The 15,043-nt window shown below is 55.9% G+C and overlaps 1 protein-coding gene across 2 annotated transcripts in view; it reads left to right on the top strand.

The window, feature by feature from the left end:
- Window positions 1-12,203: 12,203 nt before the first annotated feature.
- The window catches only part of ARRDC1 (arrestin domain containing 1), a 36,562-nt gene continuing 33,722 nt past the window's right edge, over window positions 12,204-15,043 (top strand). For both annotated transcript variants that reach the window (XM_075772240.1, XM_075772239.1), the window contains exon 1: window positions 12,204-12,414. In XM_075772240.1, the coding sequence (XP_075628355.1) occupies window positions 12,297-12,414 (118 nt within the window). In that variant the 5' untranslated portion in view covers window positions 12,204-12,296. The remainder of the gene's footprint in view (window positions 12,415-15,043) is intronic.

Genomic DNA, 15,043 nt, shown 5'->3' with positions numbered 1-15,043 from the left:
CGCAGACCCGGGCTGCTGGGGGTGCGGGCTGCTGCACTTTGGGTTTTCCAGGGTTTTCCCGACGGAGCACCCCAAGGAGACTGTGCCCGGGGGGGGGGGGCGGAGGATCCACCGAGCCCCCTCGCTGGGCTCCGGGCCGGGGCCGGGCCGCATCCTGCGCAGCCTGCGGGGGTGGCAGATGCTGGGGAGCAGGAGGGTTACCTGGGGTCTGAAGCGCTTCTTGGGCGTTTGCTGCCCTCCGCAGGCGCAGACACAAATAACACGGAGCAGCGCTCGCCGCCAGCCCGGCAGCGGGGGGGGGGGGGGGGGCTCGGGCCGGCTCTGCAGCCCCCGGCTCTGCCCCGGTGGGCGGGTGGGCGAGGCCGGGAAGCTCTTCAATGGAAGCTCCTCATTCCTGCTCTGGCCGTGCCCACCTCCCCCAGGACCACCCTTCATCCTCGCCCGCTGGACAAACGCACCCGCCTTCACCCAACCTTGCGTTTCCCCACGAGCGCTCAGAGAGCGGCAAATAAATACCCCTTGGGGGTCCTTCCTGCCCCCTTCCCACCCCTGGGCTGGAGGCATGGCACTGGGTGCTGCCGAGGGGTGCGTTACCCCATGGGACGGTTCTCCCCGGGGCTGTGACCCGGCGGACGGACCAGTGGCTCCGGTGGATGGCTGCGGTGGGCTGCCAAGCCGGGACTCACGAGGACCAGGAGGCCACCGTGGTCTCTTCCGTCACCTCCCACCCTGAGCGCCCTGGGAAGGCACTGCAGAGGGACACCCAGGGCGGGCGAGCATCGTGACCACCCTGTGATAGGGAGGGACAGCGCGGGGGCTTGCAGATTTCTCCATCTTCAGATCTCTTTTCATCGCTATGAATTCCATTACTTGAAATTCAGTCAAGGCCTAAGATTATTTTTTTTCCAAGCCAGTTATAAAAAGGACATTAGAATTACAATTCTGATGCTAACAATAGCATTACTCAAAGCCGCTGGCCAGAAACGGGGAGCTCTGGGTAGACTAAAGACCTAAACTAAAATGTCAATAATAACTTCTTTTTTCCCCTCCCTGTCTTCCAGCCTGCACAATCTGCTCAGGTCTCTCTATCTTAATGAGCATTAAAATGGTTTCAAATTAGATCTACAGAAAATTGAATTTTTTCCCTCAGAAGCTTAGTCTGGCCTTTAAAGGCCAGTGATAATATTTTGGTTTTGTATAAGAGCATCTTTGATCTCGAAGGCTCTCAGCTCATAGAGAGACACAGCTCATTACCAGCAATTCGCTGCTATTAGAAATGCAGCCGCAACTGGAGGGGGACAGGCATCACGCAGCGGCGCCCAACGTGCCAGGAGAAGAATTAGGGAGAGGTTTGGCCGGCGGGTGCTTGGTCCTGGCCCCCGCTAGCCCTGTGTGGCTCTCCTGGACCGAGCCTTGCTCCCAGGGAGCCTGGCTGGCAGTAAGTGGTCAACCTCCACCAGGCTGTCCTGGGTTCGCGGCTCAGTTTGATCCCTAAAAATAGGGGACGAAAGAGCCCCAGCAGCCCAACCTTAGCTCCAGGTGGGCTGTTCTGGGAGTCCTCGGGGATGCCGTGGGTGACAGTAGTGTTTTGCTGAGAGAGTGACGCACGATGGGTTTTCTCATGTATGTGACCAACCTGTGTGATATCGCCACTGCTAAAAACCCTCTCCGCATCCGAGCGTGGGGCTCGGTCATGGGTGCTGTGCAGGGAAGGGGTCACGCAGGCTGCCGGCGACCTGCTGCTCGCTCACTGCTGGGAAGATAGAGCAATTAGACTTTCCTGGAAAGCTCGTTACCACGGCAGGGCACTGGGAGTAGACGGTCATTTCCCTCATCCACGAAACAAGGGGGATTTAGTCTGGGGGGTTAGATGGGCCCAGCAGTTGGAATTGTACCTCCCGCCTGCTTTGCATCTGGATGATGCAATGCAACGCAATCAGGAGCAACCCGCTGCCCTGTGGCGGCACCCAAAGTTTGGGGGGTTGTTTGCAGGGGCACTGGGGATGGATGACTTCATGGCGAAGCAGTTGGGGGGAAAACTGGGACTTGCACCTGGGTGTAAGAGAAGCCAACAGGTCTGCCCTCCTCCTCCTGGGAGAGAAAGCAGCAGAGGCTGTAACTGCAGAGCAGATCAGCCCCATGTCCCCATCAGCCTCCACAGGGCTGGGCCATCCCTGCTCGTCTCAGCCATGCTGGGACAGGCAGAGTTCCCGGTCCCCTGGCAAGGACGGGGCAGGGTCTGCCTTGGTGCTCCCCGCTGCAGCCAGGGCTCCTGCTTTGCACGGACAAGACTGTTTTGCAGAGCAGTGCTGTGAAGCCCACGGCAGTGGTTTCATGGTTGGCTTGAGAAGGTCTGCAAAGAATCCAGCTCCCCCAGGTGTCCCTAGAGCAGTCTCCACAAACGAGTCCTTAATGACCTGCAGCAGCCACCTCTGCTGACCCCAGCACCCCTCCTCAGCACCCCGTCCTAGTGATGGGTGAGCAGGGCCAGATAAGCTATCAAAAGCACCCTACCAGCTCCAGGCTGGGGGCTGTATGGGAGCTGTGTGGAGGGCAGGAGCTACACAGGGTGTCAGGGCACTAACAGGCTTCAGTGGTCCTGACCAGCCTCACCTGGAGCCCCAGCCCATGGGTCCTCGGGGTCCATTTAAGCTCTGCTGGGGGTATCAGTCCCTGCCTGCATTGTGTTGAGGAATGTTGGTCTCCCAGACCTTAACCCATGGACTGATTTCTCAGCTTGACCTGTCTTATTGCTGTAGACCTGCCAGAAGTTCACCAGGATGTGTCTCAGCCTGATTGCCCTCACTGAGCCTGAACTGCAGGTTAGCTTTCTGGCTTGATTTTAGACCTGTCTTGTTATAGGGGAATTTTCATGATGCTCTAGAGTTCTGGCTGAACACTTCCACCATCTCTGGATCTGCTATGCTTGGGAGCAGATGGATGTGGACCCTTGCTGGTGAGACTCTGCCCTATAGCTGTGGTGTCTCTTCTGGCTTCCTGGACCTTTGGGAGCCCCTGGCCTTTGCTGTGCCCTGATGGGGAGGTGTGTGTGTGTGTGTGGGGGGTTGTACAGAGGGCTACAGGAAAAAATACAGTGTTGGGAGAGGGGGGCTGTGGGGTACAGGTGTTACAGGGCAGTCTCTGCTGGGATGGGATAGGACAGTCTCCTCTGTGGTGCCCCTTGAGCGCTTGCCAATACTTCTTCAGTGCAAGGTCCTTGGAGGCTGGCGGTACCCACACGTGGGTGCCTGGTGTGGAGGAGGGAGGTGATGTATTAAGGTGTGCAGGAATAGTTGAGCTGTGGAGCTGCAGCTGACTTCTCAGGTGCTGCTGGTGGAGGGGGGTGCAGACTTTGCACTTGGGGGTGCAGGACCAGGTTCCTTGCTGATATCTGTCTCTGCTGCCTTTTGAAACATCACTGTGCATTTTTTTTGGTTGAAGGCTTCTAGGATGTGGTACTTGTGAGGCTTAAGAGAGGGACGGCAGCCCTAAACTTCCTCTGGCTGCCCTTGGGGTGGGAAGATGAGGATGTGTGCCCTGCACTGCCACAATGACAGTCCTTGCAGGGCTGTGTTGTGACATGGAGATGGCCACGTTTCCAGTGCGGGGTCAGCTCCCCATGGTGATACTTTGTGCACAGGCACCCGTGTGAGGAGCTGGGAAACCAGAAACTGGGACCCACAGAGTGTTCACACCAAAGAAGCCCCCTGACTGTGCATGGGGACAGGCAGTGGCAGACTGGGTCTGGGGAGTTTAATTGCTTCTTCAATCCTTACTTCCTGCAGCTGCTGAGAAGTGATGCCAGTGATGGGATGCCATGAGCAGGAACATATCTACAGAGGATGATGAAATGCAACTGCTGTAATGTCTTTCTCTTTTTCAACCCTATTTCATTTAAGCTCTTTGCAGCTCCTGCAGGTGCTCGGGTTGCAGCAAGGAAGGCAAGCAGTGCAATGATAAAGTCAGAGCTTGCTAAGAGGAGGAGGGACAGGTCGAGCTGTAGCTGTGCTGTAGTCAGGCAGGTGTCTGGTGGAGAGATGGTTCAAACCCAAATGAAGTGATTTCTTCTGGTGCTGCTCTAGCTGGATGACTGTGATAACACAAATCAAATGCATTTGTTTTTTCACATCATGGCTGAAATGTCGATGCAAGGCAGGTTTTAGGAGGACTCTGTAAAAATAGCTGTAGATAGGGTTGGGCTTGGAATATTTGCCCATGGGAGGAGTGTGCAAAGTGGTAGATGCTGTTGGGAAACAGCTGCTGGTGAAAGAACTGGCTTCATCTTAAACCATCTCAAGCTCACAGGATACAGGGAAGATGGAGAAATACAACTGTGGGAAGTAAGAGAAGTTTTGACAGATCTGGCAGCACCTGATCTGTAAGGCAAACTCCAGCCCCAAGGAGAACTGTGAAATAAGATCAGGCTGGGGAGATTTAGCTAAGATGACTCTGTCTTATCCGGACGTGAACCCACACTGTGCCTGGGATGTTTCCACCTCACCCACGTATTCACAGGGAATTGAAGCACGCTGTTAACAGTCATGCTGGCTGTATTAAATCAGGCATACCATGTCTTCTCCCCCCTTGTCCTCAGACAAGGGTCCCATGGCTTGTTACACCAGCTCTTCAGTTCCTATCATGTCCTTCTCCCATCCCTCCAGCCTTCTGTGGAAGGGAAAGGCTATCGGGTGTTGTACATAGCTCACTACTGGTCTGCCCTGAGCTGCCTTTCTGGGCTTTCTGACTGCTCGTGCTGTTGTAACACACTGACCTGCTCTTGGCTTTCAGTTTAATGGGTAAAGCTCTTAGATCTCCGTGTGTGGCTCTCCAAGGCGTGTGCTCTGCCCTCCTGGCTGCACCCACTGGCTGTTTCTCTGCCCCTTTCCTGCCAGGCTGCACCCTTGTACCTCCCCTGGGTGCTGCAGGCTCTTGCCACTGCCTCTGATGTGCTGCTTGCCTCAGCCCCTTTGGGACCCCGTGCCAGGACAGGTCCCAGGGGTGGCACAGGGGCTTCAGCTCACACTGTCCCAGTGGGTAAATTAGGTGACTGTAGCTTGGCAGGTTTTCCCCGCAGAGGCAGTGTGGCAGGAGTGGACATGGATCTGCTGGAGCTCATCATGCTCAGCTCCCACCAGTGTGGGAGGTGTGGAGGCAGGCAGAGCAGCAAGGAGGTTTTTGCCCTCAGATACCCCATGGTGGCAGGTGCTGGCTGCTTCCCCAGGGCAGTTCTGCACCCGGGTCCAGCCATGGGCCATGCCAAAATCACGTGTATTTTTTTTGCCACCATCCTGCACCCTTAATGGACTTGTGTGGGTGGGCTGGGCAGTTATCCTCTGTGCAGAGAGCTGGGGCTGCTGGCAGGAGCAGTGTCCCAGGAGCTGCTCCTAGAACCTGTCATGAGCTGCTCTGTCCTCTGCTTGTGTCCCCCTGGGGACAGTGGGTTTGATTTGGCCAACTGGCCCAATACCAGGGCCACAAAGCAACTGGCTGCACAAGCATCATTGCTGCCTGGTCACTTGGTGAAAATGAGTTGCAGACCCACCTTCAGCTGCTTTACTTGCCACCAGCTCAGCTGGCAGTGACATGGGCTGGTAGACATCCAGCACACAGCTCTAGCATGGGCAGAGCCTCCATCAGCTCCTCCTGTGAGCAGCACTGTCCTGACGTGTGGCTGGGGTAGACGGCGCTCGTGTCACGGCAGTGGAGGACTCTTTAATGATGCCTCCTGCTCTGGCCAAGGCAGGTTTGTCAGATGTGACTCACCTGCTGCGTAACAAGGCTGGCTGGCCTCAGACCAGCGACCTTTGAGTCTTGTGTATTAGCTCACGGCAACCCAAATCAACAGTGACTGGGGAAAGGGGACTGTGGGCAGGAGGTAAGAGCTGGGATGAGCAGGGGTAGGAACCGCAAGGTGCTGTTGTGGGGGGCACCCATGCCTCCCTGCTTTTCCACCCAGCATCCACCCACGATGCAGCCAGCCAGCAAACTCTTTTGGAAAGCATTACTTCACGAAGAAAAATGTTCAGCAGCTGATGGTGCCCTCAGGCAGAGAGCTGCTCTAGCAGCAGCTTGAGCTGGGAGATTAACTCCTTCCCCTGCGTGCCTGGGTGTCCTTCTGGCCCACCCCATGGGGTGTCCTTGGGGCCAGCACTGCTGGGTGCTGTCCTGGCCCTTACCCAGGCCCTGGGTGATGGGGAAGGGGCTCTGTGTGTCAGGTAGTCTTATGCTATGGAGTAGCCTTATGCTATGGAGGTGTGGTTTTGTTCAGAAGGGGACTCTGAGCAGTGTCACCAGGTGTTGGGCTGCTCACTCCACTAGAGCCACTTGCAGCAGCAGGTGAGGAGGGTCAGCGTCACGGTGAGCTTTGGTCTTCTGGATGCGTCTGCCTCTGCACCAAGCCACGGTTTGGCTCAGACATCCCACTCAGCAGGTGCCAAGAGGGTTGCTCTCTGCGTTCCTGCGGGAGCAGCTGCTGGGACATGTTTCCCCATGCTGGGGATTGATATTTTTTGCTCTGGACACATGGAGTGACTGATGACGAGCAGGACAATGAAGTGAGAGAGGGAGATGTGTGCTGAGAGAGGGAGTAGGATTCTCCATGAATTTGCAAAGGCAGCCAGGTGTGGGAGAGGAGCATGGGTGTCATGGGGTGCCCCCACCCCAGGGATCTCAAGCTGGGTTGCTGACATGACCCTTGGTGCACTATCCCCTCTCCCCGATGCCTCCCCCGGAGCTGCATGGAGGATTGAGGGACTTCCTGGTGACTTTTGTCCCTGGCATCTAGGGCAGGGTCCATCCCACAGCTTTTTACAGCTAGAAGTGGGACATCTGGGCTCGTTGAGCAAATTAATCCTAGCAGGGGGCTGCTGAGCACACAGAGGTCCACTCCTCTGGTTGGCAGCTGTGGTGGTCTCAGATATCACCATTGCTGCCTTCTGTCCTGCTGTTTGTCATTGCCTCTCTGCTGGAGGTTATCTAACCACAGCTGGCAATGTGGGAGTGCTCCTCAGCCATTTCTTGGGGGAAATTCAATGGATTTAGGTGAAAGCGCTGCAGGAGGTGAGATGGTGGACTTTGCATGGGAGTGGCTGAGGAGATGTCACATCCCTGACGGTGAGTCTGTGGTGAGGCAGTGATGTCTACCAGAGGGAAGGTACCAAAGGTCAGGACTGTGGGAAGAGCTATTGGCTGGGGTTGTGGCAGGTTGTTCACACTGTGATGTCATTAGATGAAGCTGTCACAGCAGAAAAGGGATGTGCAAGAACTGAGCAGTGAAGGTGCCAGGGGTAGGAGAGTCCAGCCCTTGGTTTCAATTTGGCCCTTTTCTCAGGTCCTGCTGGGATTAGGAGGGTGAGTGAGTGGATCCTCCTGTTCCCAGAACCTGTAGGCGAGTGCAAACAAACCATCGTCCCTGTTCTGCCTGTGCACGGATGCTGAACCCTGTTGGGAAGGGAGGACAGGCGTCCCACCATCCGATCCTCCTCCCCGGTCCCATGCTGAGCAACAGAGGCTCTTCCAGCAGAGGAGGAGATCAGAAATCCAGGCAGCGCAGTTAGAATTATAATAATAGTAATTAATGCCTTGCTTCTCTCTAAGGATTTTCTAGTGAGGCTTGCCAGGCGCTGGCTGGGCATTAACTACTTAAAGCAATAGCACCCATGTGAAGGGGGTGGGTGCCAGCTGGGTCATGGGATCGCAGCGGCTCAGCTGGGGGCTTGCTCTCCCTGCCCTCATCTTCCTCCATGGCTTGGGGGGAAGATTAAAAGGGAGGAGCTGGCTTAGGAGGGATGGCCCTGAATCAGTCCTCGTCTCCCAGGGTTAATCTGTGGGGAAGGAAAAACAGGCCAGGAGCACCTACGTGTTACGGGGGGCTGCTCGGCTGGCCGCCAGTGATGTGAGCTAGAGGGCTGGCGTGTACCTCTGTGTGCATTTGGGGATAAATACTCTAATGCATCAATTCCTGGATGTGCACGTGTCTGTACATGGGAGGCTGCTCCTGCACGCAGATTTCCATCGGCACACAAATGCCAGTACGTGGGCTTGCGTAGACACAAATCGGCACAATAACACAAAGGCTGGAGAAATGGTTTACAGGGAGAGACTTAAACTGAGCAATTTGAGCTCTTTATCAAGGAGATTGAGAGGTGCCTTGATTTTCGGTGTGTAAGTACCATCAGAAGGAGAAATTACTTGCCACTAAAGGACTCTTTACTGTCAGAGAAAGACAGAACAAGAACCAGTGGCTGAAGCCTGCCAAAGTCAGACTAAAAATCAGGCGTTAGCAGCAAAAGGGATGAGCAGTGGAAGCAAACGGCATGGCAGGGTTTTTCTGTCCCTTGGTGAAGGGCAGTCCTGTCTCTCTGGTAGTGATGCCTCAGCCAATACATTCTTCAATCAGGCACTATATGAGGGTAAGCGGATGATATTTATTATGCTATCATAGCCCCTTAATTTTTTTCTTTTCCCTTTGCTCCTTGAATGAGGCCTGGGACACCGACTCAGGATACAGGGTCAGGAAGCACCCATGAGATGGAGCCTGAGCTGCTGCCCGGCCCCCTCACAGCACCCCGGTCGCTTACTGCTCTCTTCTCGTTGACCCCAGGAACGGGGCCGTGGTGGGGCTGGTGGCACTCGTGTCTGGGAGACTTGGTGCAGCTATGGAGTCTATTAGGGAGATGTAGTTCCAGAAGCAGCCGGGAGCTGCTGCAGAGCCCCAGGACATCAAGATCCCAGAACTTCATACACCACTAGTGGGACACTTAGCTCCAATGTCACCGTGTGCTCTGTTTGTGAGCTGCTTTGCCGGTCTTTGGTCAAGCCTGCGAACCAACTGAACAGAGACGGGGACCTTGGCTGTGGCCTCCTGGCGAGGAGAGGGTGGATGTGTGTGCAGGAAGGTGTGGCTGAACAGTCCTACCTACGTGCGAACTGGTGAAAGGTGTCAGCCCGAAACAAATGAGTAATTGTTGTTGCTGTTAGTATCGGATGATGTGGCTGACGGATCAGCTGAGAAGTGGTGAGGTACTGAGTGAAGCAGGGAAGTGATTTGAGAAGGTAATAAACACAAGTGTAATACAAATATATCGGTACTATGGATTTTATATACACACACACAGAGGTATATAGAAGAGTGTCTGGTGGTGTAGACTGTATAACTGTCCACATGTGTGTCCCCAAGGTAAGCTTAAGAAGCCTAACAGCCAGCTTCCTTGGCTGTGCTGCTCTGCTGCTTTCTCTCTCCCCTGGTCACAGCTGCCCCGGTGCCCTTACGGGGTGCAGCGGCTGACCCAGACAGCAGCGAAGCCCCCTCCCAGTCGCTCGCTTGCTCCCCCCCAGCAGGATGGGGCAGAGGTTGGGAGAGCAAAAGCAAGAAGACTCTTGGGTTGAGAGGAAGATGCCTCATCTCCTTGTAACAGAGGGGCCAGAGAGCAGGAGAGGCCAGCAGCACCCCTGCGAGGCTGGCCCGTCTGCCCAGCACCCACATATCCGGAAGCGACAGAGCGGGTGGAAATGACCTTGTGAAGTACAAATTGCCCCAGGAGTAATGTGCTGCTGCCTCACCAGAAGTGTTGACGTCATTAAACCCTGTATCAGTCATGGCTCAGGTATTCTCTCGCTCAGCTCTGTCCCTGCCAGGTGAGATGATTGTGTCCAGCATGAGGGAAACTGAGGCACGGTCAGGTGGGGCTGTGCCTTGTCCATGTCACTGGGCACAGCTGCAGAACAACACCTGGAAGGTTGAGAGGAACAGATTTAAGTCACAAGACCATGCCTCCAACTTAATCGTGAAGTCTCTTGCATATATATATATATATATAAAACAATACATGTATAGGTAGTACGAGACCTGCAGCTGCCCCCTTCGTGGGCATAGTTTGCACAGGTGTGAGAACGCTCGCGGCCGCTCGCCCGGGGCCAAAGCTCGTCTGTGCTGCGGGCAGAGCGTGGCTCAGGTGCCCTGGGGGTGTTTTATTAATACATGGGGGGTTTCTTAATACTTTGTTCTTTGTCAAGATATTTCATGTTCCTTGAAGTTAGGGGAATGTGATAACATCTGAAAGGAAATTGTTTTTTTCTAAAATGGGGTGGACGTTTGTTTTTCCTTTTTTCTTTTTGAATTTCCCTTTTAATATGGGAAAAAGGAGGAAGGGAGAGCAGACAGAACCCAGAGGAAGTGAGATTTACCACCACCACAAACCCTTCAAAACAATTTTTTTTAAAGCAAAGCAATAGTCCAAAATAGCAGGAAAGTGAGTCTTTCGCAGTTTACCAAACATCCTCAGCTTTTTTTTAACCTGCTCTGAATTTCAGGGCCAGTGACTCTGCATGCAATTAGATAACAGGGGTGATTCCAGGGCACGTGCAGGTGAGCAGGGAGGCAGGAGTGCAAATACATGTTTGACTCCAATGAGTAAAACCCTCCTGAACTGAGCACCACCAGGCCACGTACGGGGATCAGCAGGTACCCTGCCACCGCAGGCATCAAATGTATTGAATTATACCCATCTAGTGACGTCTTAGAAACTGCACAGCACAGCGTAGCTGTGGGCCGGGGGATGGATTAATGCTGTGGCATCTCTGCCGGCCATGTCACAAAAAGTATTTGTGCCGAAGCACACAGCGCCTGTCTTGCAGTACTGTAGTTGTGCCACAGCGAGCAGAGCCGTGGCCAGAGCCTGGGCGCCTTTGTTCAGCTCCTGGCGCAGGAATCCTTTTTATTCATGTCGTGACCTTGGGCAAGCAGCTTTGCCGTGCTTAAAATTAACTTTTCTGCAAACAAGGCGTGTAAATCTCTTTGCGTCAGGAGAGCTGTGGTGAAGCATGAAGAGCTTAGTTTTGGTGAAGGGGTTTTTTCACTCCGAGTGTCCCTCTGGGCCGAGGGTGCTGGTGTGGCCCCAGCAATGGGGTGGCCCCAACAGTGCACAAAGCCCTGAGCCTTTGGCCACTTTCCATGAGGGAAGGGGGTTCAGTAAAATCTGCTGTAGCGCAGGGTGTTTTTGACCTTCCCCCCCCCCCCCCCCCCCCATTTGTTTGTTTTTGCTGGCAGAGCTGAAAAGAAGCTGCAGAGTCAGGTGAAAGAGGCTGGAGAAAATTGGGGTGCACAGCCTGGCGAAACAAAAACTAAGGGCAGCACAAGGAGAGCAGAGTATGGATGCATCCCAGGGTATGCCCCATGGGAGGAGATGAGCTGCCGAAAGCCTTGGCACAAGACTGTAGGGCTGTATGTTGCCTGTGACTACACGCAGGCTGGAAAAATAAGAGATAGCTTTTAAACACCAGAGGAGGAAGAGCCTGGAAGAGCTTCACAGCAGGAGCTCTGTGCGCTGGGAATACACAAACTCCTTTGGTGCTTTATGAGGGGCTTTACATTGCGGCATGGAGGGTCCCGCAGCCCTGTCTGCCTGGGCTGGTGTCACTGCAGGTCTGTGGAAGGATGTCTGTCTGTCCAACTGGGTCTGGGCTGGGTGCGTTCTGCAGATAAACAGCTTGGTTTATACTTATTCATTCTGCCTGTGTACGCAGCCAGCTTGTCAGTGGCCGGGAGGCCTGGCCACGAGGTGCCTTTCCCCAGCGCTGCGCACGCTGTGGGTTTTACAATGGGTTTTATTCAAACACACAGTTCTGAGGGGGGACACAGCAAGTGTGGTGGAGGGAACCTGCTGCTGGCCCCCCAGCTCCCCGGGACGTCCCAGCCAGGTCAGACACCTTCACCCTGCCGACCCATGGGGAGTGCAGGGCTGTCGTTCACCCCTCAGCCCCCGTCCCAGGCAGCGGTCAGGACCCTGTGTTTGCCTCTTGCTGGACACTTAAAGCAATTGGGGTTATAAAAATAGGAGGGGGGAGAGGTGACAGCTGGGCCGGGAGAATGACAGGGAGGAGATCAGATTAGATCTGGAGCAGGGAGCACCAGGAGGCAAGATGGCCCCATGCTGGGGCAGCCAGCTCCTTCCCTCCCAGCCTGCCCCACAACCGGCTCCTTCCCTCACAGCCCGGTTCCCACCAGCTGCCCCTTCCCTCACAGCCTGCTCCACAACCGGCTGCTCCCCTCACAGCACAGCCCGGACACACCAAGCTGCCTCTCCTCCACTGCCCAGCCCCACAACCGGCTCCAGCGCTCGGCCGTTGCCTCAGGGCCCGCCCCGGCCTCACAGCGGGGCCGGGCCGGGGCGAGAGGGGGCGGAGCGGGGCGGAGCGGAGCCGGCCCGCCGGGGCAGGGACGGCGCGGCGCGGGGCGGCAGGTAGCGCTGCTGGCGGAGCGGGCCGGGCTGGGCTGGGCCGGTCCGTTCGGCGCGGCCATGGGGAAGGTGCAGCTGTTCGAGATCCGTCTGGGTGAGAGCCGCGTCGTCTACAGCCCCGGAGAGCCGCTGGCCGGCACCGTCACCGTGCGCCTCTCGGGCTCGCTGCAGTACCGAGGTGAGCCCGCGGCCTGCCCGCCGCCTCCCGGGTTGGTGGGTGCTCCCCGCCCGTCTTCCCCGGGCTGCGGGGCTGGGGTGGGCCGAGCCGGGTCACCGCTGCCCGCGGGGCCCAAGGGCGGTGGGGGTGCCCCGTGGGGTGTGCGGGGTCCCCTGGCCCGGGGGGCTGGTGCCGGGGCGGGGGACGGTGGGGAGGAGCCGGGTGTCGTGTGTGTCCCCCCCCCTTCCCCGGCGCTGGGGACCGGGTACTTCGGGGTTTGCACCTCGCTTCTCCCCCTTCCTCGATGAGGCGGTCCGGGGAGAGCAGCGGCGGGGCTGGTAGGAGCAGCCTGCTGAATTATTTCCTCCTCTGCTTCCTCTACTTTTTCCTCCCATCACACAAAAAAACCCAACCAAACTTCCCCCCCTCCAGCCGGTACGGGCTTGTTTCACAGGAGCCGCCGAAGCTGGCGGGTGCCCAGGGCGGTGGCACCGGGAGGTGGCCGGAGGAGCCGGGCCCCCACGCCCAGCCTTTCCCGGAGCCCCGCGGCCTCCCTGGGCTGCCGGCATCGCCGTGGCGTGGCCCCTGAACACCGGGCCCTTGTGCTCCTGGGTCTGACGGAACCCCGAAATCCCCATTTTTTAATGGCAGGGCGATGGGAGGAGGCCGGGAGGAGATGGGCGATGCGGTGTCCCGGTGCAGGAGGGGTGCCCGCCCGTTTGCAAGCACGGTCTGCGGCAAGTGTTTTGTAACGTCTTAAATGAAATTGAACGTTTTGAGTTGTGGAAGTATCAGTTTGGGAGATGTCCAGGCTGAGTACGTGGTCCTGTGTGTGCCGGGGGGTGGGGGGGGAGAGTGTGCCTGCCTGCGGGGCTGGCAGCTGCAGGCAGCGGTGTCTCTGCCGTGTTCGTGGTGCAGGAGGTATGGGGTACGTGGGTGGCTGTTACCCCAAGCGAGACCCTGGCCCCGTTGGTGGCTGGTCAGGATGGAGGGATGGGGATGGACTGGGGGGGAGGCGAGCTGCTTGGTTCAGATCTTCTGAACTGGGAGCTTGCTCCCCCATTCTAGAGAAGTCATTTGCATTTACAAGTTAGTTTTGTGCTCAGTGCCATGGAAATGCAAACTCATTTGCTGTTTTCCTTGAGGTTGTCTTGCTTGCTTCTCCTACGTGCATGCTTCTTTATAACAAATTGAGGAGAAAAAAAAGTCCAAAGAGTGTAAAATGAAAGTCGGTTGAACAGAGATGTCAGCCTGGATGCTGGTGCCTGTGCTTGCCTATGTCTTGCTTTTGCGAGCACCTCTCTCAGTTGTCTGCAATAGCTTTTTGGAAGCTTTCTCAGGAAAAAAATATCTAGGACAAGTGCAGACTTGTAGCCTGTTTAACTCCTGTTAGAGCAAACCAGTTGCACCTCCAGTGTTTATCTGTTTGGAGGGTACTCCCAGCTGTACTTCTTCCAGCAAAGATGTTCTTAATGAAGTGTGGCTGACTTCCATCCTCAGCCCATCCCATTGACTTCCACTCCTGTTCCTGCAGGCGCCTCTTGGGTGAGATGAGAGCGTTTGGCCTCAGAGGGCTTGGTTGTGCTGGCCCCTTGCACTGCCAGCTGCCTGGGGCTGGCCACGGTTACACCTTGCTGTTGCCTGTTCAACTCGCATCTTGGAGAAGAACTGCTAGGTTCTCCTCTACGCCAGATCTCCTTTGCTTCCTGGTGTGCTGCAGCTGGTTGGTGTGGGGAAGGAGGAAGGTGTCTCTTTGTTTTGGACCTTCTTTCTGCTTCCTTATTGCTTTGACTCTGAAACTTTGGAGTCGGGTGTAAGTGTTGGTCCTGAAGCCAGGAGAGGTTTTGCTCTTGGGTCTGGTGTTTTATGCTACTGCAGGGATTTTGGTAAGAAGCTGGGGCAGCAGAGCAGGGCTCTAGGAGAGCTGGCAGAAGCATCAAGCCAAAATCTGAGGTGGGCTGTGTGTGGCTGTTCCCTCTGCTTCTACGCAGAGGTGACTTGAGCGGCTGTTTTGGGCTGAGGTCCCTGCAAATTGGCTTCACCAGCTGGGGCAGAAACTTTCCATACCTGGTGCCTGAACCTGCCCAAGTAAGCCACGTTGGGATGTGACACCAACGTCTGCAGAGCGCAAGGTGACTTTTTGCTGTGTGTCCTCCTTGCTGCTCTGTATCTTACGGTCTCCGGTGTTTAAACCTTCCACGTTGGGGCTGGGGATCTCTCGGATGGGCACCTTCTGGCTGAAGGAAATGTCTCGCTGTCAGAGGAGGAGACTTTTGTGTAGCTGCTGAAACATCCTTCTTGGTGTGACAGCAGGCAACTACTTGCTGGAAAGAGACCTTAAAGGGAGTATTCAGCCCTGTTGAGCTCCATGGACTCAGCAGCGGAGGGATCATACAACCTCTGACGTGCTGTGGCTTTCTCCTGGCACGTGAGGAGAGGTGGGTGGCATCAACTCGTGTTATATAGTATGCACACCTATACCTCCTGTGACTAGCAATGACTTTTCAGACTAATAAGTGGCTCCCAGGAGAAGACCCCAAGTCCTCGCTCACTGCAGCCTGGCCCGCAGCACTGAGGTTTGGTGCTTTCTATTTCCTGAGCTGGACCGATCTGGTGCGGCAGCTTCTCTCAGTGTTGTGGTTTTGGAGAT

Source organism: Balearica regulorum, chromosome 20 (assembly GCF_011004875.1).
Source record: "Balearica regulorum gibbericeps isolate bBalReg1 chromosome 20, bBalReg1.pri, whole genome shotgun sequence".
NCBI lineage: Eukaryota > Metazoa > Chordata > Aves > Gruiformes > Gruidae > Balearica > Balearica regulorum.
The sequence above is the reverse complement of the archived record's forward strand: the minus strand, read 5'-3'. Positions and strand labels throughout refer to the sequence as shown.